Genomic DNA, 26,429 nt, shown 5'->3' with positions numbered 1-26,429 from the left:
AGCGACCGCCGCTTGTCGGCGAAGTTAGTGTCAACTTTAGTGGATAGAGGGTGTCGCGTGGGCAGCGCAATGAATCCCCACGGTCGTTAATTTCGGTTTTCTAGACCTGAGCCGCTACTTTTTCTTTCAAATAGCTCCTCAGTAATCCTCTCATAATGGTTAATTTTATTAACAATTTTCATTTTACATTTCAAACTTTGTATAAGAATCATTGTCTTCATCAGGCATAGTATCATTGTATTTAGTATTAGTTTCTCTGCTGGAATGATGCTTTGCAATGTAAATTGCTTTAGTTCAGTTCAGTTTAGCAGTACACAAGTACAATAGTGGCCAGTATCTTCCGACATCTTCCACCCTCGCCTCTCAAGTGTCAAGATTACCTCTCTGTTTGCTCCTGAATTCCTGCTCGTACAGACGGTAAACATTGGCGTGGGAAGTTATCAGAGTGTAGGCTGCCAGGTAGTAACCCACACCTGAGGCGTTCACACCAGGAGCGTATGACTGTGGCTCGCTATATCCGTATGATATGCTGTGAGGGTCGCTGATAGTGATCCACCACTTCACCTGCGCATGAGAATTTTTTTTGTAATTACATCTGTAGTCCCTTTCTGTGGGCAAAACATGTGTGCACTTAGGCGACTTCTCATTCTGTTTGAAAGGACGTGTGTCTGTGTTGTCCTGCGTAGGTAGAAGCCTTGAGGCCGATATATTTCTTTTTTAAATTATAAAATTACTTTTAATATTATTAGTATTCCATTAACACATTATAAATATTGATATGTGTATACTTTTTATATTTAATCTTTTGTCTTGTTTTATGTCTTCTATTTTAATTGTTAACACCAACTTGAGGCAAGTTTTATCTGTTAGTATGTACTCATAATGCGACACGTTGCAGTGATATGGATCCAGTTCAGTAACTGTACGTATTCCTACATATAACCGCTTGATGATGGTCTTATACGGCAGAAACATGTAGTAAGAATAAAGATCGAATTGTAAAACATTAAAACTGAGTACCGTATTTACGCATGTATAGGCCGCACCTTTTTTTGCCAAAAATTCAAGAGGAAAACTGGGGTGCGGCTTATATTCGAAATATTCGAAATCACACTTCATTTAAAAAAAATTATATTCATAATTAGTAATACAGGGTGTTCTACTCCTGAAATAATATTCAAAGAAAATTATTTTTTCTATAATTTCTGTCTGAAAATTGTGCTGCGGCCTATACACGCACGCGGCCTATACATGCGTAAATACGGTATATTTATTGTGTTGACGGTTAATATAATTCCTAAATATATCTGGAGCACACAACAGGATGTAGCCAATGAAGACATGTCTATATTTGTCTTGAGGGACTAAGAATTGCACTGATTCGAAACCGAACATTCCGAATGCGATGTAGGACTTGACCTCTACGTTCAGTGGTAAACTAATCTGACTTATTGAGAGTCCAACTGGGTCCACTCTGCACGGCGGCCATTGATTGGCCAATTGTAGCCTGCCCCGGGTGATTATGATGATGGAGAATTTGGTGGAATGAAGATGGGCAGGGTAAACCTAAGTACTCGGAGAAAACCCGCCCCAGCGCCACTTTGTCCACCACAAATCCCACTTAACCAGACCCGGGATCGAACCCGGGCCGCCTCGGTGGAAACTAGCAACTAACCGCTTGAGCTATGGCGCGGCCTTATTGAGACACATTCATTTGAGACATATGACTCACCCTGTCGCCAAACATGGAAAACAGAACACGAGCATAATCCTGGAAGTAATCCGCCATTACAGGGTTAGCCCACCCGCCCAAATCTTGCAGTTGTTGTGGAAGATCCCAGTGGTACATCACAACCTGAAATGAGAAACGAGAAAATTGGATATGTTTTATATATCTGAGTAATGACTGAACCAGCAACTGTGACAACAGTTGAAGGTAACAACTCTGGAACGAACGCAACAGATATTCAGTAAAAGGTTACACAGATTTCTGGAGATTGGCTATAAATAAAATATATATTTAAATTTTTAAGTCTTCGGAGTTGTGATACTGTGTAGACTTGTAGTTGGATAACAACGTTTCAGAGGGGCAGAGTAAAAGATTTCGACAGAAGATCCCACAACCCAAAAGTCCAGAAGATAAGCAGTTTTCGTCATGAAAAGCTCAAGAATTATAAAGCTATTTTGTTTCGTGTATTTGCGTATCATACCGCTCTGTGTCTGTTGTAGTATTGCTTGGGCTTCTACTTGGCTATAAAGTTTGTGTTCTCAGTGTGAGGGAATGACAGATATTTGGGGCGTTTGAATACGTAAGTTGGTAAGTTGGTAACCAGTATGCGAATCCAATTAATTTTTTGTTGTTGTTGTGATTGTTTGGCTCTACTGTTTTATTCTGTATATTCATTATCCACTTTAAATATTATCCTGTTTTAGCCTGTAGCTGCTGCTAAGTACTCCAATAAATAAATGGAACCAAATTAACGAGTTTTGTACAGAGAATTAAAGACGTTACAGTGGGGGATTGACTTTGATGTTTTTTGATGATAATTAAATGAAAGCCGACATTACGAAATATCAGGAGAGGTGGAGAAATCATGTACACCGGATGAGAAAATGTAAATTACCAAATGAAATATTTAAATAGACTTCCAGAAAATCGGCATTTAGGAAGACTTCAGATGAGATACAAGTACTCTGAACGTTTACGTAACCTTTGACGAATTTGAAAGTTCTGACCATTTCAATGAAAAAAATAAATCATTTTAATGTAATTGCTGTTTTTATAATCTTCGTCGCCATTTTATTAGTATTATTTTTACCTACCTACCACTCGGCGCTACAGCCCTGGGTGAGCCTTGGTCTCCTCTACAACCAGTCTCCACAACCAGTGCGTGCTGCCATAGGAATGGACCCACACATGATAACCCGAGGCTGGCTGTTAGGTTTCTGAACAAAATTCTTTTTCAGGATGAGGTTGTTAGCCTCATGCCCAACCCCCAATCTGGAGAACCAGGGTCTCTCTCTTAGCCTGGACTCTACCTTTTGACCTTTCCTGCATGGATGACCCTACCGGTAGTTAAACTACCGCCGGCATAGCACTCCAGGTCACAGAGTCATGAAAGTCCCACCACCACGTCAAAGTGGAGAGACATTTAGGGGGATATTATTATTATTATTTAGTAATCCGAAATAATAAACATGTTTATAGTTATGCGTTATGCTAAAGACCAGTGAAGATGATAATAATTGTGATTTACCATTGGCTCTATATGGTTCTTCAGAAGCTCATTAATAAGATTGTTGTAGTAGTCGACACCGGCCTGGTTAACCTCGTTGACAAATCCAGTAGGGAGTATTCTTGACCATGAAATTGAAAACTGGTAGAAGTCGACCTGCACAAACACTACCCACATGTTATTCCGAAATTTAAGTATTCAGTTCAACATTTCAATTTTCTAGTCATAAATAATCTCGTAAACTATTAATAGTGGTTGGGATATCAAGGTGTTTATTTGACTGTTAGTTGTAGGAAGGAACAGGAGGATGGAGAAAATTACACAGTAACGAGCTTCATGTCTTACTACGATATACAGAGTGATTCACGAAGTTTTACCCCCACTTAGGGAGGGCATTCCTGAGGTAATTTGGAACAAAAAATTTTAATATATTAATGGTATCCAACTCATAATTAAAGAGATACAGTAATATGAAAACTAGCGAAACATCTTTTTTTCTTCGAATTTCAGTCAAATTAGAAATACAATACAAACACTTTTGAAATCGTTAATGTTTAAGGAAAGAAGCATTCTAAAACCATTTTTTTTTTCAATTTCTTAATTTTGCATTGTGCAACGTTTTTCATCGATTTTATGTTACAAAATTACATTATTTTTAGCATCCCATTCTGTAAACATACCAATGGTTGCATATCACACCCTTCTATCAATCTGTTTCCTTTAAACTATAGTGCTTTAGAAGAGACTGGATTTACATAAGATTTTCTCGGCCATTTCGGTTGGTATTAATTGTTAAAACCCAATAGAACCATTAAGTATAATAAACTTTTGCTAAAAGTTTGAGTCAGTAAATTGGCCTTATATATTTCAGCCTTTGTGCTCACAAGAAATATATAGGGTATACTTCTAGGACCCATAGTTTTAGTCCGCAAGCGAACTATACCGACCGAGAGACCGCCGCTTGTCGGCGAAGTTAGTGCCACCTTTAGCGAATAGAGGGTTTCGCGTGATCAGGGCGATCAATCCCTACAGCAGTGAATTTCGGTTTTCTAGACCGGAGTCGCTATTTCCTTGAAATATTTCTTCAGTTATCTTCACGAGGCTCAGTTCACCCCCTTCCAGACCCACTAGTTCTCAGGAAATCTGGTAGGGCCGGAATCCAACCCGGACCTCTGGATCTGTAGCCAGGAACTCTGACCACTTTGGATATAATATTAAATGCACATGTAAGCAATCTCCTTTTGTTACAAAGTCTCTGAAAATGGTCCTATGGGAAGGAAACATGTAAGGCGACCTTACTGACTCAACATTTTAGCAAAACTCGGGATTACTGGGTTTTTGGACTTCTTTCATCGTCCAGTATTCTACAGAACACTAAAGAGCAGAATGTTTCTAAACTGTATCTGTTTCCTTCCTCAATTTGGGGGGAGGAGTGAGAGACATCTGCTCTCTTGGATCCGTTAGAAAGAGCTAACCTCAGTTACTGGATCCAACAGAGTAGCTATCTCTCAACCTCCTCACCTGAGAAGGGAAACAGATCCAGTTTTCGAAACACTGTGTTCTTCAGAGTACCAGATGATGGACAAAATAAAAANACTGATTCGTATCCATAATGTGCAGATATTAACCGTCTTTTAATGCATACAATTTCACTCATCACTTCACACTACATGTTTCGGCATCATTCTGCCATCCTCAGGTGTATTAATCACGTTAAACCATTGCACTGGTTGCCATCAAGTGTCCACTTATAAAATGATATAAAATAATAGATCTTAACAAGTTTTAATATATAAATTTTATTAATGAACAAAACGAACACACATTTTATATCATTTTATAAATGGACACTTGATGGCAAGCAGTACAATGGTTCAACGTGATTAATACACCTGAGGATGGCAGAATGATGCCGAAACATGTAGTGTGAAGTGATGAGTGAGATTGTATGCATTAAAAGACGGTTAATATCTGCACATTATGGATACGAATCAGTGCAACAGGACGCTAAAATACAACATTAAAAAAAAACAATAATCCTGAATGTCATACACCATCATCAAAACCCTTCAGCATTTTAGTAAAAGTTTGTTACGTTCTATGATTGCCTTCTTTGAGAATTAACGACCATCATATATCACATTCTTTACCAGATGTTAAGGGAATGAAACCAAGGGAGATGAGATGGCAGGACATGCGGCACAAAATTCCATGGAGTGGAGTCCTTATTGGGAAGTCAGTTTTTGCTCAGCAAGTAATTGCCAGCAGTTTATGGAACCAAAGTCTCTTCACTGTGTTCTCAAGAACCTAAAATTGGCACCTATCCTGAGACAGATATATCCAGTCAGTACTTTTCCATTCCATTTCTTGAAGAGCCATTTTAAAATTATCCTCCCATCTACTTGTAAGTCTCCAAAATCGTTTCCTTCATGATAAATATATTTGTTATAGTTATAAGTGTATTTTTATTACGTTTACTGTGTGCTAGAGTGTCCTTTGTTGTTTGTGTAGTTTTGTGTGCTGTGTTTTGTCGAATGTGATGTGTTATTTGTATGTTGTGTCTTATTGTAGTATCACTGCCACCGGGCAAAAGCCCGTTTTCAGTTTAAATAAATAATAATAAAAGATCTAACCCGAAAAAACGTGAACGGAATAGATCACTTGGTGGCCTACTCCGAAATGGGAAGATAAAATTGGTTGTTAAAGTCATATCGCCTGAAAATATGGACGCGACCCACCTACTTTACAATGTGGAAGGCGATGGGCTCATGTAAATAACGTATTGAAACTGTGGGGCCAGAAAAATTCTTGAATTTTTGTGACTGTTAACTTCTCAATAAGGACTCCTGCCATATGAGAGCATTGCTTACGCCCAGTTGAACCAGAGCCTCCACATCCTGCCTGTAGAGGTGGTATGAGTCGGCAGCGATGTCCCCAGTCGAGCGGTCCACAATCCAGGGGCTCTCGTGAGAGAACGTGTCCCAGATATTGACTCCTTTGCCTGAAAATGAAATCGAGTGACTGGGCCAGCGATTCTCCAGAACTACAAGCTAAAACATAAGGCACCATTTGATATCCCTTGCACAAAATGAATACATAATCGTGAGCTTCTTCTGTTCCTCTGTCCACACGTTTCAGGTGTGAAGACACTCGTACGATATCGCCGAAAGGAAATGTACGTATTACTACGTAATCTTTCTTCCTATAGAACCGCCTCTGTGGTCTAGTGGTCAGAGGTCCTTGCTACAGGTCCAGAGGTCCGGGTTCTATTCCCGGCGCTACAAGATTTTCTGAGAAGTAGTGGGTCTGGAACGGGGTCCACTCAGCCTCGTGAGGATAATTGAGGAGCTATTTCAAGGAAATAGCGGCTCCGGTCTAGAAAACCGAGATTAACGTCCGTGGAGATCCGTTGCACTTACCACGCGACACCCTCTATCCTCAGAAGTTGGCACTACCTTCGCCTACAAGCGGCAGTCGCTCAGTCGGTATAGTCTGCTTGCGGACTACAGGCCACGGAGTTTGTTTTTGTTTGTAGGTCCACAGTTGCTCATAACCCACTCGATGCTAACCTCGAAAACGAGTTATCAAGAAGGTTAACGTAGTGGTAACCCTCTAGACTCGTATAGGGGAGGTGCTCGGTTCAAATCTCGGCCGGGACACCGGAAATCCTAACTGAGGTTTTCGTGAAATTCCTGTCTCTAGAGGCGAATGATGCTTGGCTAAAACACGACCACTTCGTCATAAATGTTTTCCAGTTCTTAATTAATCTTCAAATAATTAATAAAATTAATTTTACTGTCCGACGCATGTATTACAGCTATTGACACCGTCATTAATAACACCCCCCCTCCCGAAAGCCTTGTTGTTTTAAGCATTAGTGTGTAGCGTAAATATAAATACTTTTACTAGGTCAGCTGTTATTACCATGAAAACCTTGGAGGTCCCAATGTGATGGATAGGTTATGGGGAGAACGGATCGTACCATAAATCAGGCTGCTAGTCGCCGAATTCCCACCGCGGCGTCCTGTGTTTGAGCCCAGGTCAGGTCATGTGGAATTTAAGGTAGACAAAGTGGAACTGGATCATGTTTTCTCCTAGTACTTCGGTTTCCCCTGCCAATTCCCATTCCACGAACTACTCCACACTCATCATCTATCGTACAATAGGTCAATTAACGGCCGCAGTACCAAGTTAATTCAGTCTCACCCCACTCAATAAACTTAAAAAAACTAGCGAGAGCAGGAAAATTTACAAAATTGTGTTGGATAAATCTCTTTGAATGCGGTCACTTGTGAGATCGCAAGCGAAATTGGAGGATAATATTAAAATGGGTGTTATATAAATATATATTTATATTATTATGAGAACGGGAAGTGGATGGAAGTTGTTGAGGGCAGTCTCCAGTCAACGCTGTCAGCTACCAGAGACAGGTACAGATACAAAACTTACCACTCTCGTTCCAGCCTCCTTCAGTCTGATAGGCCGAAGTGGCTATACCAATCATGAAGTCTGTTGGGAACGTGTGATTGGAGACGTTGTGGTGCGAAATTCCCCAGGCGCTTGTTATGAGATTGATGTAAACCCAGAACCGCTTCATGCTGAATCCTTCACCGTCTCCTGTTGCACTACAGGAAGGAACAACGAAATGGTTCAACTGGATCTGTGTTGAACCTCTGTTGTCTTTGATTACAGTTCATTAAACTGGACAATATTCTAAATGATATTCATGTTTGTAGTTACGTATCATCGTCAGGAACTTTTTAGATTTAGATAAAGGAATGATTTTAAAACTTGTAAGATATTAATATTTCTAACACTACCATTTACCTGTTTCACGTACATACAGAAGAACCCCTTGCTTTCGCTGAAAGCCAACTGAACAACTTTTGTAGAAGTTTTGTTAAGGTAATAGCCTACGATAAAACTAGAACCGTGATAATTTAGTGACCTTCGCGAAGGCGATGAATCATCGTTATATGTGTCACTACTCAATGAACCTGTTGTTTCTTTTAGACATCTGGGAAGCACTTATTTCTTCGATCTTACGTAGACATTGTTACACGTACGTTATTTTAGTTAGTTATTGGAGAGGGTGGGTTTCCCCCATGCACTTAGACCAGTATTGGTCCATTGTGCTTCCCTCTATGATATTCTACCAGTCTCTATACCCTACCGATATTGGTGCGTACCATCAGTCCCGACCGAGCCAACGAGTTCGGCCTCTACTGGCTTGGCGGTATTTATAATGCTTCCCCCATCTATCAGAGCCGTTAGAGACTGCTGTTGGGCGGGAAACGTCTGTAATTTGGCTCAGTGACCTCCTTTGGAGATATGAGGTTCTTTTACGTGCCGTAAAGCTACGACACGGGACCCACGGCTTAAAGTCTCTCCCGGAAGACTTGTTCACTGAATTTTTCCGCCCTTAAAAATTCGACGACCTCCGCCGGGTTTGAACCCGCGTACCACGAGTCATGATGTGGGAACGTTACCTCTAGACTACGGAGGCCGCTTAACGTTATTTTAGTAATTATTTCCGAATTTCAGATAATTTGTGTATCCGCTATACACATAGACCACCTTTGTGGTCTAGTGGTCAGAGTTACTGGCTACAGATCCAAAGGTCCCGGGTTCGATTCCCGTCGCTACCAGATTTTCTGAGAAATAGTGGGTCAGGAGTGGGGTCCACTCAGCCTCATGAGGATAATTGAGGAAATATTTAAAGGAAATAGCGGCTCCGGTCTAGAAAATCGGGATTAACGCCCGTGTGGATTCGTTGCATTGACCACGTGACATCCTCTATCCTCAAAAGTTGGCAGTTGAGAACCGGTTCTCACGGTCTCTTCGCTTGCGGATTTCTTATTTTTCCTTCTGCCCTGAAGATGGAGGCGATACGTTCCTCCGAAATTTCGGTTAACACCAAACCTACACGGTGCCACATCCCAGAAGACTGCTTTCTTCATCTAAATATCTTGTTGCTAGCACAGGATTTGTATGATCAGAAAGCACCCGACATCCTGGCGACTGCTTATACGATATAACACTATCATCTTTATTTGGCACTAACTTCGTTGACAGGCGACGGTTGCTCGGTCGGTACAGTTCGCTTGCGGACTAAAGCCACCGAGTTTATTGTTTTGTATCATTTTTATTTTAAGGAAACATTTTCCTAATTTTTATTTTCTCACTGGCTTTGGACTCTAGCTCTACTACTTGAAATCCAGGAGGGATTGTGGCAGACTGTTTTAGTGGAAAGCGTTGCATTCAACTCTGGAAATTACGCGCATACGGACTGCTTACGAAACCGACGGAACTTGTTTCAATTAAATTACTATCAGGAGACCTTCGAAGTGGCAGATAACGTGACAGGCGGGCGGTTTTACCTTGGTGTTTGGTCTTGGTATTGCCGTAGCTTCAACTGTGACAATGAAACAGTCATTTGTTTCCTTACAGTTTCTTTCTTTGTGTTTTTCATAAATAAACTTAAAATATTACAACCTTGCAATATATAAATATCTAACTTCGTAGTAGGTTTGACTGTGATTATTTCGTTACTTCACAAAGATTTAGCTTTTCCTTAAGGGGACGTTTTGTTCGCCATCTTTGTGACATTCATTTTACGAAATTTAGATACAGTTTCTCAACAATCCGTGAGTTATACATTGAACAAGTTTCATACGCGTGTATTTGAGTGTTCCCTATATCTGCTGACTTCATATTTTTTTAAAAATAGTTTTACTAATTAAAAGAATTGTATGGTGTCGCTTGTATGAATGACAACTCGTATATAAGGGGTTTGGGTTGGTAATTAGATTTATCTACCACTTACAGAACGCAACTACAAGTAACTATAATGCCATCGCTAATTCGCACACTCTGCAATTCACTAAGTCTTCTCAGACTCCTGTGTCTTCACCAGTCGTTGCCTGGTAACGGCTTCCAAATCTGACTTCCCCTTATTCTATGTTCCCGAACTATCTCCTTGTCTCGGCTACTAGCTTCTAACAGCATCAGCTCACAACGACTGAATTGCAGTTCTCTAACTGGCTCCCCAATGAAGTCTTTAGTTCCCTGCACTTCGTTGCACTGCACTGCACTAACTAACTCAAATTCAAATCAAAATTGCTTCATGAATGGCGGTTTATCGCCTAGCAGTTGGTCTTGGATCCAAGCCCCTTGAGGATCACGGCCTCTGTTGCTGTTTACTGGCCATTTCCTAGTGACAGAAGTTATCTAATTTTTGTTTCGCGGTCGTTGCCTAGCATCTGGTCTACATGCGACAAAATATTTACGAGTAAATAACTGTAAAGAAAAGTGTAAGTATAGGGAACCGTCACCTGTATGTGTGCCAAACGTAACAAGTGTGGAACTTGTCGTTGCTTAGCAAAGCTACTAACTATTATAAAATATGGACTGCAGAGTCAGAATATATGGAGTCACATTCAGCAAGACAGTAGAGAGAAGAAGTGGATTTTTTATCGTGTGTTAAAATGGTTTTGCGCGTGCGTGCTATCCACTTAGGCTTCAAGTTCGAGTCAGTTCTTTGCTCAAAAACAACTATCCTACAGACTATCGAAAAATACAGGACGTTCTGTTTATGTTGCTGCGAACGATCTTTGTAAGCTGCTGCTGAGGTGGAATCCGGGTCGGGAATCCGATGGGTTTACTTCAGCACGGTAGCTTCATGTATTGAAGGGTATGTACTGGCTGTACTAGACTCAGCCAGGACAACCGCCTTTCCGCCTGAGAATCGCAAAAGTTGCTTTCCTGAATGACGTGCAGGAATGTTAATCACGCATGCGTCATATTTCGTTTCAGACTAATTACCAGGCGGCCTTCATAATACCAGAGCGATATGAATGACTGTACAGATAGGTTAAGATTATCTCTCATTTGTTCTGAAAGTACTCGTATAGAACTGTCCTCAAGTTCGTGAACATATTGTCACGTGTTAGTGACTAGACATGGGGTTTGGATTGGTAGTTGGATTTATTAGGCACTCATAATTTGTTACTACAAGTAATTATAATGCTAACAAATTTACGTACTCGACTTCTCACTATTGAAACAGGAACGCACACAACAGAGCACCACAGACAAACCACTTAACTCAGACTGACGCCAGCTCACTAACAGTCGCGGGAGACCCCCAGCTAACACCACCTAGCAGCACAACTCGTAACTACAAAGCATGCGCGCGCAACAGGTCGGTTCCGGTTATTTTTGGGTCCCCGTTCCTACATGCAAAGTCTTCACAGTTTGTTTTCACTAGACGTTGCTAGGCTATGGTGCCCAACAATGTGATCCCCCAGCTTCCGTGTTCACGTCCTCACTGGATGTCAGTTGCCTTGCGACTAACTCATTGACCCAACTGTCCAACTTTCCGCTAAAGCTGACTAAATCAATCTGACAAGGGAAAGTCTGATCCGACATGTCGAAACCTGCCCTGATTTCTTTTATCACTGCAAGAGTACACACAACAAAATCCACTGTCAAAATTTTAGCTGCTAATACCCACTGCAAATAACTTTTCTTTAAATTGCCGAAGTTACTCATTTTTTTCTGTACGCGGAACCGCTTGTACCAGAGGTTTGTACAACCCCAGCCTAGGCTGTGAGTCAGCCGTGTTGCGTGTTGCGTGTTGCATGTTGCGTGTTGTCTACTGCTCTGCTAGGGGTGGACATTTCTCCAAGGGTCTGGCAGGCTACAATATTGGCCATGTTCAGCATTTTTAAAAAAATATTTGCAGTGCGTATTAGCAGCTAAAATTCTGACAGTGGATTTTGTTGTGTGTACTCCTGCAGTGAAAAAAATCAGGGCAGGTTTCGACATGTCCGATCAGACCATTCCCTTGCGAGTTCTCGTTATATTACTTCGACACGGACCACATAGAAAACCCCGAGTCTTTACTAAGCAGCGGGTATCTCCGTCAGTCATCATCTGGCAATATGATGAGCTAATAGATCGTTTACTTCATGACTGAAACTAATGATTTAATTTTAGAAAACTTTGTTATGGCACTCACATACACAAGCCAAGTTAATGATGGATCATTGGTTTTTCCGGTAATTTCATTACAAAGGAGTCCATTCGAGATAGACATGTTGCATAATTTATGATACTCGAGACAATGTCTTGTCACCTTGTTGCTAATTTCATTTCATTGGGTTGGATCCTTCTAACAAACGAGGGTATGATGACCAAGTCATGGCCTATAATTATGTCTGCTGTGGAGGAAATGTCACAATTATAATGGACCTTAATCTGTTTCAAACTCAGCGATAATATGTGGCATTCATATTGATTTTCTCATCAAATAACCTTAGCGGTTTATTGCACGTTGGATACAAAGCAGAAATTAACCAAGAAACGCAAAATAATTTTCATATTCTTAGGAACTGTTTACTTCAGTGTGGCAGAAAATCATTACCATTGGTAAAACAAGCATTTTTTAGCCATAGCCTTCCTTAGAAATTCTGTTAGATTTTGTCTATCTATCTATCTATCTGTCTGTCTGTCTCTCTGTCTATCTGTGTCTCTATCTATCTATCTATCTATCTATTTCTACAGTCCTTTGTTGAACCTTGGACGCTTTTTCAGTTTCTTAATCTATTTACACCGTCGGTAGGACTCCTCGGACGGGAGATCAGCCCATCGCAAGGCAGGTACCTACACACAGGACAACACAAACACAGACATCCATACCTTGTGTGGGATTTGAACCCGCGGTCCCAGATTTCGAGCGAACGAAGACAGTTAATGTCTTAGACACCTCAGCTACTGTGACCAAATTTTAACTAGACTTCATTGATTTTAATAGAGTCCATTGTTTTAAATTAGGACCTATCCCATTCATATGTGATAGAAGAAGTGGGATATACCACACAGTATAAGAGTCTTTGCCAAAAGAACACCTGATGATGGCCATATACGGTCGAAACGTTGTGAAATTGAAAAGGAGAAGGCGGAAGTAAGTTGCATTGTGGACGGAAATAGCACAGTTTGTCAAGAATGTATTAATATAACAGGATGCTTAAATACAATATAATAAATATATATCTCCTTGTACAGTAAAATCGTAATGATTACGCGTGTGATTGTGGTAACACAGGGCGCCGACAGATGGCTGCACCCAATGGTTGTAGGTAGTACTAATTTTGCCGACAGGTGGATTTTCCAGCAGCAGTTGTGATTTCCGTGAAGAATGCTTAAACTATTCATGTGACAGGCTATGGAGGCCCATAGGTTTATGAGACGTGAAGGCTCCCACATTCTTTTCTTGACAATCGACTCACCGACGGCGGTGAGTTTGTCAGCCTTAAACGCCGGCCGCCTTCTATCCCCCGAAAGATTCCTAGTATTCCTTTCTCTTACAGACTGTGTCGAACCTAGGGCCATAGTTCGGCTGGACGGATATATATATTAATTAACCTGTGGCTTCCTTATGGTGATTTTAATTTATCTTCTTCGTATTCCATAGGCTTGGAAAATTTAAGATACTGTAGCCGAGTCTCCACGCCGACTGAAATATCTATGATTTTCTGTTCTTTTAATAAATTATGTAACATTTCATATAAAATTATTTCAGTTCTAGTCATATTTGGAGAATAAATGTTAATATTAGCTTCGAGAATTTGGTGGATTATTGGAGAGATTTTGGGGTTTTGAATTCAACACGATAGTTTCGCAGAAACCCTTGACTTCATTGAGAATTTCGGACCAGAACAGATTTCTGATCAGAAATAACGAGGTAAAATGGAAGTGTGGAATAGAAGTTACCCTTCTTATCGAGCACCTTACCGATACTGGACTTGAAATTGTTTCAAACGCTCACACGTAGCAACAAATTCGGTTGGCGTGTTCAGTTTCTAACCAGTTGTGTTGTGTTACATATTTGTACGTAGCACGAATGGGGGAGAAGAGGAATGCATATAGGATATTGGTGGGAAATTCAGAAGGAAAGAGACCACTGGGAAAACCAAGGCGTAGGTGGTGGACAATATTAAAATGGATCTTAGAGAGATGGGATTGAATGGATTGGATTGATCTGGCTCAGGATAGGGACCAGTGGAGGGCTCTTGCAAACACGGTAATGAACCTTCGAGTTCCATAACATGCTGGGAAATTCTTGAGTAGCTGCAGAATTGGCGGCTCCTCAAGAAGGGCTCAGCTCCATGAGTATGAGTATATTCAAATTGTGTGTATTCAAAATTACGAGTAATTTTCATTTTCCTATGAGCTTAGCATGAAACTGGCTTCTGCTATCAGGCATATAAACAGGAATGGATTTATATAATGATGAGGAATTCGCCGGTAACTCGCTGCTGCTGATTTTGAATCGTGCTCTTTCACATCGTTGGAATCTTCTTCCTCGAGGTCTGTAGTGATCGCCACCAGGGACCAAGGCAAGTGTCTAGTACGCGCGATGTCGGACAGCACGAATGCAGAATCTTTGGGAATACGACGAAGAGTAGGGTCGCTGAAGTTTACACGGAACAGCCCGAACTTCTCACTGAAACGGAACAATATACAGTACATACTCGCAGAAGCAAGCATACAAGTTTGGGAGCCAAAGAAGGCAGAAAGAGAAAAAAGGAAGGAAAGAAAGAGCGAAAGATGGCAGAGGAGAGAGAAGAAGAAAGACGAGAGGGACGTTTTGAGGGTGTTCGATGTACTGACCTTATTCAGCAAAATTCCCAGTGTAGATTGAATGGGAAATTTTGTTTATATTGGTACCATGATGAGAATTTTGTCTCTCCAGTCGTGATTTCTATTTTGAAATTTCTCAGGTGCAAGGCCTCATAAGTGAGAGTTTTTAAAATATGTTTATGTTTTATCTTAGCTCTCGCAGATGGTTTATGTTGTACTTAGCTTCTAGTGCTTCTTGGTGCCAGTACGTATGTCCGGAGATGAGGACTAACTCCATCGATTAGGCCCAACTGAATATGTTTTACCTGAAGGCGGAGAGAGAATCCAGTCTCCGAAACATTGTGTTTTGAAATATCAACAGGACAGAGCCTTAGGTAAAAACAGGACAATGGATAATGTCCAAAAACGTAATATCTGTATTAATGTGCCATCGTCACCAATTTTTAGATCTTATTTAGTTCCTTCTTACTAATTTTGTGAAGAAACATGACGAAACCTCGGGTTGAATGGTGGCTGCGATTTGTGAAACAGTTGAATGAGTATTAACAATGTCATATAACAGTTTCTTTATTAAAACCGTCAAAACACAACAATATTAAGGTCAGTGCCTCTTGTTGTATTGTGACAGTTTTAATAAAGAAATTCTATATTATAACATAACAGGATGCACGAAATGAAAATGTCATATAATTTCATGCATTTTTATATTCTTCGCGTAAAATATCTTGGAGGGTACATCATAAAATCTACAAGGAATATTATTGAAAGACAAGATATGTGCTTTCAGTTAGACCTGTACTATGACAAATGTGCTTCCCATCATATGTTTAAAATATAATCTAGTTACTTTCCAACGATGACGTAACGAGCACGTCACTATCTTATGACGACACACCCTTAGATATCTTATAAGATTTTTTATGTTTAATTTATTATAAATCTTGAGATATATTTACAATGTTTGTGGGGACGAACACGGGGGAGTTGGGTTTAAATAAAAAAGGAGTTACACTGAAGATAAAACGCGAGTGCTTACCTGTAACCTCGTGACCATTCGAAGTTGTCCATAAGACTCCAGGCTGTGTATCCGAATACATTGCAGCCATCTTCGTTTATGGCCTTCAGCATCTCTGCTATGTAACGCTGAGCAAAAAAAAAAAAGTCTCTTTCATTCCTCATGTTGCAGCAAAACAATGTACATAATGTCCCATGGTAGAATGAATAGACGGGGTTTGGATTAATAATAGGATTTACTGAACTCTTAGCGGCCTCCGTAGTCTAGGGATAACGTTCCCACCTCATGACTCAAGGTACGCGGGTTCAAACCCGACGGAGGTCGTGGAATTTTTAAGGGCGGAAAAATTGAGGGAACAAGTCCTCCGGGAGGGACTTTAAGCCGTGGGTCCCGTGTCGTAGATTTACGGCACGTAAAAGATCCTCATGTCTCTAGGAGACCTCTGAGCTAAATTAGGCAAAATGTTTCCCGCCTAAGCAGTTTCGAATGCCTCTGGTATATGGGGGAAGTATTAGGTACCGAAGGCCGATCTCGTTCAACAACTGGTCGCGATGCATGGGGAAACCCATCCCCTCCAATAATAATAATAAATGCTGAACTCTTAGACAATTCGACTTTAAAAATAACTATCGCATGCAGAGTAATATTCTCAGTCGCGGCCTTCATTGCGTTTTGAAACGATGGGCGTTCCCCTTCCTCTTGGTCCCCAAGCTTTTACCGGCCTCGGATACCGGCTTCTGGAACTCTCAACTGACTGTCTTGCCTGCAGACCCTCTCTCGACTGACTGATCTCTGACTCCCAGGCTGGGGCAATCTCACACCAACTTCCTACCCTTCTAACTACCGTCTCAAGACTTGTCTGCAATGGTGGCTTCGGCACGGATCGCGCAGAGAACACCGCTTTCAACAACTGTTCTATTGTTGCTGTCATAGCTTAGCAACAACCGTGTTTGCATAGCCGTTCCCTATCAACGGCTGTCTCTCCTGGCTTCACAATTCTGGCTTTCAGTAGATATGTTACAATAACTTAAATTATATTAAAACTGAATAAACACAAACAGATATGTTCTAAAGAGTATTTTAATATCTGTGGAAGTGAGAGCTGTTGTGTCTCTGTTTATTAATTGCTTCATTAAATCATACAATCTTGATTTTGAACCCCATTCAGCTTGTCTAAATTTTGATCTATAGCTCTTCCAAATTATTCTGAGTTACACGCTATAGTACTTCGCCGACAAGCGGCGGTCGCTCGGTCGGTATAGTTCGCTTGCGGACTAAAAGCCACGGAGTTCTTTACACGCTATACCGCCCTTCAACATTTGTCAACTGAAAGTTCGCTGTACTGTATTTCCGTATTTATGAATTTGAAGCTCACCTAACTGTTCCCCGATATTCTGTGTGTTTAAACCCCATGCAGAGACTTCCATTATAGCCGGGGTAGCGCAGTCAGTATAGCGACTGGCGCCAGGCTGGCCGACTGAGGGTTTGGAGTTTGAGTCCCGGTAGGGTCAAGAAATTTCTCTTCTCGCCCAGATCGGCTCTGGAGTCCACCCAACCTCCTATCCAATGGGTACTGAGGGCTGTCTCCACAGGGCTAAAGCGGCCGGGCCGTGACCACTCCCATCTAGTGCCGTGGTCAAGAAAACATGGATCTATATATCCACTCCCCCATACACCTTCATTAAGCAGATAGATAACTTTACCTTTACATTTAGAGAGAATTATCTTTGATAAATTTTATTGCCATTAGAAAAGTCGGCTTTACTTACTACGAAATACTTGGTTCTCTCCATGTCGTGCAGACTGTACATGTCCGAGTACCCATTCTCCGTGACGAACACTGGCGGGTTGTTGTATTCTTTCTTGATCCACCGGAACACCTTACGAAATCCCGAAGGAACTACCTGTTCCAAACGCAGAATGGTCATTAGTAATAAAAGCCAGAGTAAAGTCACCTTTGAGAAATTCAAAAGTATTCAGTTTCAAAATGTACAACTCATCCATCATACAAAGCCTCAGTCGTTAACAACGCCATCTTTTTTTTTTTAATTCGCATAGTGGGGGGTGGAGTCCAGTTGGGTCCACTCGGCACGGCGGCCACTGATTGACCTATTGTACCTGCCCCGGGTAATTATGATAATGGACAATTTGGTGGAATGAAGATTGGCAGGGGAAACCGAAATACTCGGAGAAAAACTACCCCAGCGCCACTCTGTCCACCACAAATCCCACTTGACCAGACCCGCCGCGGTGGGAAGCCAGCGACTAACCGCTTGAGCTATGGCGCGGCCTTAACAGTGCCATAAAACAATTCCTTTTTTAAATCATGCCGTGATTCAGTCTAATCAAATTATCACTTTAAAGCTCAGTCATTCTGTATGTACCACCAGCTTTAATGTATTAAAACTCTGCATTCTGCCCACAGAGTGCATTTGCATAGTTCTTATGGTTCTCACATTAAACAGTATTTGTTTCAAGTAGACTTTAAAGGGTTCTGACGACGGTGAGCGGCACACAGAATTACTGGGTTTTGGGACTTTTTCCATCGTCCGGAATTCTAGGTAACAGAGGACACGACGTTTCGGAAACTGGATCTGTTTCCATCTTCAGGTGAGAAACGAAGACACCTACTCAGTTGGGCCCCTTATAAGCAGTTAATCTCAATCACTAGTCTAGACGGAAACAGATCCAATTTCCGAAACGTCGTGTCCTCTATTACCTAGAAACCGGACGATGGAAAAAGTCCAAAAAATCCAGTAATTCAGTATTTGATTCCCTATTAGTAATAACCGGCTGATCTTTATAGTGGAGACGTAATTTGTTTCCTATGAGGTACGAATTGAATATTTATATACTCGTATTGTTTATAAGAAACTCAGTCGGATACTATGTATGCGATATTTACACTTGAAAAAGGCAAAGCGGCATTAATATTAATATAAGAGACAAACCCATCCTCTCATCAGAGAGGACGTTACACAAGGACTATGACCGCAAGAGTTCAGTTGGGAGAAAAGAGAACGGGTCGTGATTCTCAAGAGGCTTGGTTCCAAGACCAAGTGATTGTCTGTAAACCGCCAATTGTAAAGTAACCCTGAGTCTAGGCAGTGCCATAGCTCAAGCGGTTAGTCGCTGGCTTCCCACTGCGGCGGCCCGGGTTCGATCCCGGGTCTGGTCAAGTGGGATTTGTGGTGGGGCAGGTTTTCTCCGAGTACTTCGGTTTCCTTTGCCAATCTTCATTCCACCAATTGCTCCACAATCACCCTCACCTATCATCTGGGGCTGGTACAATAGGCCAGAAGTGGCCGCAGTACAAGGGACTTAGTCCCACTCCACTAGCAATAAGACGAGAACCTACATCTGACTCCAAAACTCGGTCTGTAAATTAACCCTGATGATAAGTAATAAGCAGGGCCCGGATTTTGATGACCAGAAAATATTTAAAAAATTACCTATAAAATGACCGAAGAAATCCAGAAAAAGACCAAAAATGTAATATGCAGGGCCCGGATTTTGCTGTCCTGAAAATATTCGAAAAATGACCTATAAAAGGGCCGAAAGAATCCCGAAATATGCCCTAAAGGAGAAAAGAAAGAACACTTCGCTTCTATGTTATTCACATTTCAGAAAACATATGAAGAATAATTCCCTAAAATTGCCAAAAATGATAAGAAATACCCTTAAAAGTCCAAAAATTTACCAAAATATTACCCCCAAAATTAAAAAATGACCTTAAACCTAAAAATGTCAAAAAATTACAGAAAATTGCCCATAAAATTTACATTTCTGTAACCAGCAGCTCATATCCGAGATTTATATATTTAAGAGCATCACATAGGATAAAAGGAAAAAAAAAGATGGCATGTCATCAAAATCCGGGCCCTGGTCATAACACAGTCGGTAGGACTCCTTGAACAGGAGATCAGCCCGTCACAGGGCCGCTACCTGCACACAGAACAGCATAGACACAGAATAAAGGCCCACACAAACATCCATGCCTCAAGTGGGATTCGAATTCATGATCCCAGTGTTTTAGTGGGCGAAGAGAGATCATGCCTTAGACATCGTAGCCACTTTGATCGGCCTTAAGGTAAAGCTATCCCTGTAACAGGCCGTGTAGGCCCATAGGTTTATGATACATCAAGGCTGCCACATTTCTAGATAATCGGCTCACAGATGGAGCTGATGTTGTCAGCCTTACGCGCCGGCCGCCCGTAACACCCAGGAAGATTCCTGGTACTCATTTCTTTTAGACGCTGAGTCGACTCCAGGGCCATAGTGCGGCTGGAAGGATTAAGTCAATTGAAAAATCCAATCATCTCATCGGGAATCGAACCCGCACCTTGCTGCTTGTAGCATAGTACCCCGATCAAGTACGCTACCGCTTGCCTCATATCAGAAGATAATGTTTGTCGAAATTAGTTATATGTTCTGTGTATACAGAATATGGAAAATTGTTTTTAAGAGACTGCTTGCAAGGGTTTCGGAGCCATATTGGGTTCTTACGTGGAGCCAATCAGAAGATGCTGAAGACCAGTTTGAATTGGCACTTTTTACTACGTCACTATCGACACCTGCGTTTTCATCATGCTGAATCATGTTTGTGGTGTAATGGTTTAGCCCAAAGAAGTCACTGGTACCTGCAACAGAAATCAACACTTTGGAGTTTATGCAATTGTAAATTGGTACTTGCATTTGGCCGTTATGCGGTTTGATCTCCTTCCAAGCTCTGTGCCATAGCTGAGGCCTCTAGACATCGGCTTTTACTGCGATTCAGTCGCGGGGAATATCGTACATGATCCACTGAGGACAGTCTGATCATAGGTCTGGGTCTTCTCTGACATTTTCCATACCAATTATTATTCCAGGGATTCCCCGCACACATCACCCCTATGGCCTGCGGTAGGCCCGACCACGTGGCATGTTCTCATGACTCTGTTGCGTATTTGATGCTTCTCTTATGACCTAGTATTATATTGGGTGTAAATAAAGGCGGGATCAGTGTATAAGGTAAAGCTATCCTTGTAACAGTCCGTGAAGGCCCATAGGATCATGAGACGCCGAGGCTCCCACATTTTCTAGAAAGTCGGCTCACAGATGGCTGTGAAGTTGTCAGCCTTACGCGCCAAGCTATCTCTGTAACAGTCCGTGGAGGCCCATAAGATCATGAGATGCCGAGGCTTCCACATTTTCTAGACAGTCGGCCCACAGATGGCTGTGAAGTTGTCAGTCTTACGCGCCAAGCTATTCTGTAACAGTCCGTGGAGGCCCATAAGATCATGAGACGCCGAGGCTCCCACATTTTCTAGACAGTCGGCTCACAGATGGCTGTGAAGTTGTCAGCCTTACGCGCCAAGCTATCCCTGTAACAGGCCGTGGAGACCCATAGGATCATGAGACGTCGAGGCTCCCACATTTTCTAGACAGTCGGCTCACAGATGCCGGTGAGGTTGTCAGCCTTACACACCGGCCGTCCTTTACCCCCAGGAAGATTTCTGGTACTCATTTCTGTTAGATGCTAAGTCGATCCCAAGACCATAATGCGGCTGGAAGGATTATGTAAATTGAAAAATCCAGTGACCTCATCGGGAATCGAATCTTATGTCGGTTATAAGGAGTGATTCATCTAAAAAAATATATAATTCTTGCAGGGAGATGAGCATGGACGCCGTAAAACTTCACCTAACATGGATCTCATATACTTGTTATATGGTAATATTAACATTTTTTTTTATTTTGAGCTCTAAAATAACCTCCCTTCCAAAAAAAAACAACAAATTTCTTCTTAAAATTTAATAGACGATTAAACGACCAGGATTGCTGCAATCGTAGAGCGACTGCCTTGGCTTTCGGAGTCACTCGATGTCCTTCCTAGTTGTCATATCTGACCAGTTGACTTCAATTTTTTCACTCATTTACTACATCGTTTCAGTCATATACCATAACATTACCCTGACACAGACCCATGACTTCATCGAGTCTCCCAACCTTTCCATTTCAGGAGCGTAATCATTCAATGGTTGATAGCCCCTACAGATTATAGAGTCTCGTTAAATAGCACGAAACAACTTAATCCATGAAGAAAGCAGTCTTCTGGGCTTTGGCGCCGTGTATATGTGGTGTTAACCGACGTTTCGGAGGAACGTATCGCCCCCATCTTCAGGGTTGAAGAAAAAGTATAGGTAAATCTGCAAGCGACAACACCGTGAGACACGGTAACGCAGACTGCGTTAAAATCTCTTACCTCTTATGCGTTTGACTTCTTCCTGTGTGAAAGCAGGGAGTCGAGACCTTACGTAGCCCTCTTCTTTGCTTTTCCTGGCAACATTCTCTTTTACTATGGCAGGATAGTCCCCCTCAGCACTGAAGATGGGATGTGCGTAAAATCCTACCTGAAAAATACAATTTAAAATCTAGTAGTTCATGTTGAAAACGTCGTGTTATTACTTATTCAGATTGAAAAAGTTAAGTCTGAAATGCAGGACGTTTAATTATGCTCATGTGATGTCAGAGTTTGCAATACGCTGTCCTCTAAATCACATATCCAGTCATATTTTGTCCGTCTTAAATTCAAGGATTGAGCCCTCTGTGGTCTAGTGGTCAGAGTTCCTTGCTGCAGATCCAGAGGCCCCGGGTTCGATTCCCGACGCTACCAGATTTTCTGAGAAGTAGTAGTACTAGAACGGGGTCCACTCAGCCTCGTGAGGATAATTGAGGAGCTATTTCAAGGAAATAGCGGTTGCGGTCTGGAAAACCGAGATTAACGGCCGTGGGGAACCGTTGCGCTGACCATGTGACACCCTCTGTCCGCAAAATTTGGCACTAATTTCGCCGACAAGCGGCGGTCTCTCTGTGGGTGTAGTTTTGCTTGTCGACTACAGGTCACGGGGTTTGTTTTGATCCAGGATTTTAAGCTGGTCGTCTAAAATGAGAATCCAGTATCTGTGGTTATCCCTACGTATATCTATCCAGTAAGAAAATCCATCATAATATACAGTCCTCTTTCATGTGAATGGCACGCGTTAGCGTAGTTGATTGAGGCACTATGCTACAAGCCGGAAGGTCGCGGGTTCAAGTCCCGATGAGGTCATTGGATTTTTTCAATTTACCTAATCCTTCCAGCCGCACTAGGCCCTGGGCTTTACTCAGCATCTAACAGAAATGAGTACCAGGAATTAATTAAATAATTTTCCTGGGGAGTAAAGCGTGGCCGGCACGTAAGGCTGACAACCTTACCGCCATCTTTGAGCCGATTGTTTAGATCAGTGCTTCTGAACCGCCGGGCCGCGGCCCGATACCGGGCCCTAGCATCAATTATACTGGGTTCTCGTCTTATAGAAAAAAGAATTTACCGGGCCGCGGTCTCACAGAGGTTGAGAACCACTGGTCTAGGTAATGTGGGACCCTCAACGTCTCACAACCCTATGGGCCTTCACGGCCTGTTACAGGGATAGCTTTACTTTTACTTTCAAGTGAATAGAATCGAAATGTCTTGACAAGAGCTACTGGATTTCATTTTAAACACAAGGTGGATACAAAAATTATTCTGAAAATTTTCCTGCTCAATATATTACGCGCCCTCAAAGATATTTTAGCTAATGATATTATTAGGTGAAATTTTAGCTTCTCACGCCGTGCCTATGAAGAATATGATATTCTGGTTTTAAAACTGTGTAGTTCGGACAGAGCCTGATTCTTCGGAGTAACAAATGACGTCCATTTTCATGGTGGAAGAGTAAGTCAAGCAAGAAACCAGCCGAAGCAGGTGATAAGCTGCAGATGGTGTCTTATTTTGTTTATACTTCTACCCTGAAGATAGAGACAATTTTATCCTCTGAAAAGTCGGGCTTTCTCCGAACTACCAATCCACAGAGATGTAATCTGCGTTAGATTGTTGTATTCTGGGTGGATACATTGCATGATGGTATGATGGTTACCAGCATTTCACAGGAATATGCTGCTTCTGTCATCATGGTAGAAAATGAAGGTAGGATGTTCCTCCGAAACTTTACTTCTTTGATAACCATATATCAGGCTAACGGTATCGTAATCCAAATGAATACAATCTAAATTATTAGCGATATCAAATTAGTAATGGTTAGATTGGCGGGACATGTGACATGCGTGGGAGATGTGACAGATTCACAAAATTTTTATTGTGAAGTCCACAGATACGTTTGGAAGACTTACACCTATTATTATTATTATTATTATTATTATTATTGGAGAGGGTAGGTTTCCACATGCACCGCGACTAATAGTTTATTGTACGTCCCCCTTTGATATTCTGCCAGTCGCCATACCCTGCCGGTACTGGTGATCGCTATCAGCCCCGTTCAGCCAGCGAGGCTAGCAGTGGTATCCGATAACTTCCTCGTCTACCGGAGGCATCGGAAACTACTTGGGCGGGAAACTTTGCCTAATTTTGCTCAGAGGTCTCCTAGAGACATGAGGATCTTTTACGTGCCGTAAATCTAAGACTTACACCTAAGTAAGATGAGAAGTAAATTGAAGTTTAAAGGAACAGGGTATGAGGATGTCAAATGGATTCATCTGCCACAGAGTAATGATCAGTGGCGGACTCTTGTGCGTTAACGCGGTAATGAATCTTGGGATTCTGTAAATAAAGGGGAATGTTTTCATAAGCTGAACGACTATTAACTTCCTCATGGATGTAGGTTTGTAGTTAATCTAGGTCAACTCAGTGCCCCGCCTATCTTAGTCCTTTTTGATTTAGTCAGTCTAAAAAGGGTAGAGGAAAAACAGGTGATTTATAACTTGTCTATGAAGAAACATATCCAGCGCAGGAACTTCATCTGATAAGATTAATTAAATCAATTATGAATAATGTGACGTGCTGCGCTATGGCGGACACCCCGCCAGCGATGACGTGCCGAGCGGATCCGAAGTGAGTCGAGTCCAAGTACACTGGTCGCTATGCAACGCGAGTCAACAGCGGTTGCTAAGCAAAGCCAATCAACAACCTGCCTCTCCCCGCGGTGACGTAACACGGAACGCCGCGGTTGCTACTTAGCCATAACCAACTCCCAACAGCGTTGCTAGGCCATGTTTAATTAAACTTACCGTAAACTGAGTAGCTCTGTCTCTGGCTGCTACATTTACAGGCGTGTTTCCCATGGGTTCGTACCATTCCATGTATAGACTAATGCCGACCTTACCTGAAATATTAAAAATAACACCAGTTCTACTCAGATATTCTCAACTCCCAATTCACGGTTTCCCAGGGGAGTGAAGGTACATAAATTACATAAAGTCCCTGATCCTGAAGTGAACATTTAAATGAGGGAGGAGATGTAGGAGTGATTGAAATTAATCAAACACTGTTGGCTAAGATTAATTTTAAAATAAGTCAGCATGTACGTCAAAACTGAGTTGGATGGAAGATACTCATAATGATTTACGACAACTGAAATTTCGGAGATTGGAAATGGCTTACTACATTGAAGGTATCATGTAGTTTAATATCTGTGACTGAGTAAAATTTGAGGTTTTCGCGGCGGTGACTATGAAGAATGCCGTCTTCTTGGGTATGGCGCCGTGTGGAGCTTGTGTGAACCGACGTTTCGGAGGAACGTTTTGTAACCGATTACTAGTGGACTTGAATGTGTGAGGCCCTGGAGGGGAGGTGCCTACGTGACGATAGCACGGCATTATTTCGTATGTGCAGTTTTGTAGAAGGAGAGTGGACGGTGAATCCCCGGATTGATGTGGGGAATGATGTCATCTAGGGTGTGGTGCTGGGAAGGCCCTTAGGTCTGTTAGCGTCGCCAAGCCAGTGGTAGGCAAGAGTTGATAAGAGTGGAGGCACTGGCCTTTTCCTCATAGAATCGCCTTTGTAGGCGGGACAGTGTTAATGTAACTACTATAAATAGTGAATGATGTATAATTGAAATGATAGATTAGTGATTGTGACAAAGAATAAGTAAATTAAACCTAAGGTTGTAAAGCCAAGGGTTCGTTGTGTTGAAGTTTCTTCGAAGAAAGACCTGTTATCGACCTGAGAAAAAGATCCATGCCTACCATTATCCTAAATCCAACCTGGTTACTTCTGTACCCAAATTGCAAGGAAGATTATCTAAAAGCAGCAGAGTACGAGGAAGGGTAAAGGTGGACGGAGCGGCAAGCAGGAGTAGCCGTAGCAACTACGAGGAGGAAAGGAGCGGCCGGAGCAGCGACGAGCAAAGAAGAGAAGAGGGACGGTAGCAGTATCGCCTCCATCTTCAGGGTAGTAGAATCCGCGAGCAAGGAACCAGCTTGAGCAGGTGGCTGCAGTGGAGGCGATACATTCCTCCAAAAGGTTGGTTCGCACAAGATGTACACGGCGCCGCATCCTAGAAGACGGTATCAATCATCTGTGACTGAATTCACTAGTAATGAGAATGCCAAACGACACAGAATAATGGACAGTTTAGTAAAAGAGGTCAAGGTTTATGGAGGACGAGAGTGGGAAGTAGTAAGTAAGTAAACAAAGCCCTGTGGACAGTAGTAGAGCTCGGTTACAATGTGAAGAC

The 26,429-nt window shown here is 41.9% G+C and overlaps 1 protein-coding gene across 1 annotated transcript in view; it reads right to left on the bottom strand.

Moving 5' to 3' along the window:
• Positions 1-26,429, bottom strand: part of LOC111869759 — a 41,315-nt gene that overhangs the window by 7,669 nt on the left and 7,217 nt on the right. The window contains exons 6-16 of the mRNA XM_033753551.1: positions 24,982-25,076; positions 22,142-22,289; positions 20,404-20,537; positions 17,667-17,801; positions 15,919-16,025; positions 14,474-14,745; positions 7,686-7,916; positions 6,107-6,237; positions 3,258-3,392; positions 1,733-1,855; positions 381-564 (exon numbers count right to left, since the gene is read on the bottom strand). Coding sequence (XP_033609442.1) covers positions 381-564; positions 1,733-1,855; positions 3,258-3,392; positions 6,107-6,237; positions 7,686-7,916; positions 14,474-14,745; positions 15,919-16,025; positions 17,667-17,801; positions 20,404-20,537; positions 22,142-22,289; positions 24,982-25,076 — 1,695 coding nt within the window. The remainder of the gene's footprint in view (positions 1-380; positions 565-1,732; positions 1,856-3,257; positions 3,393-6,106; positions 6,238-7,685; positions 7,917-14,473; positions 14,746-15,918; positions 16,026-17,666; positions 17,802-20,403; positions 20,538-22,141; positions 22,290-24,981; positions 25,077-26,429) is intronic.

Source organism: Cryptotermes secundus, unplaced genomic scaffold (assembly GCF_002891405.2).
Source record: "Cryptotermes secundus unplaced genomic scaffold, Csec_1.0 scaffold93, whole genome shotgun sequence".
Taxonomy (NCBI): domain Eukaryota; kingdom Metazoa; phylum Arthropoda; class Insecta; order Blattodea; family Kalotermitidae; genus Cryptotermes; species Cryptotermes secundus.
The sequence above is the reverse complement of the archived record's forward strand: the minus strand, read 5'-3'. Positions and strand labels throughout refer to the sequence as shown.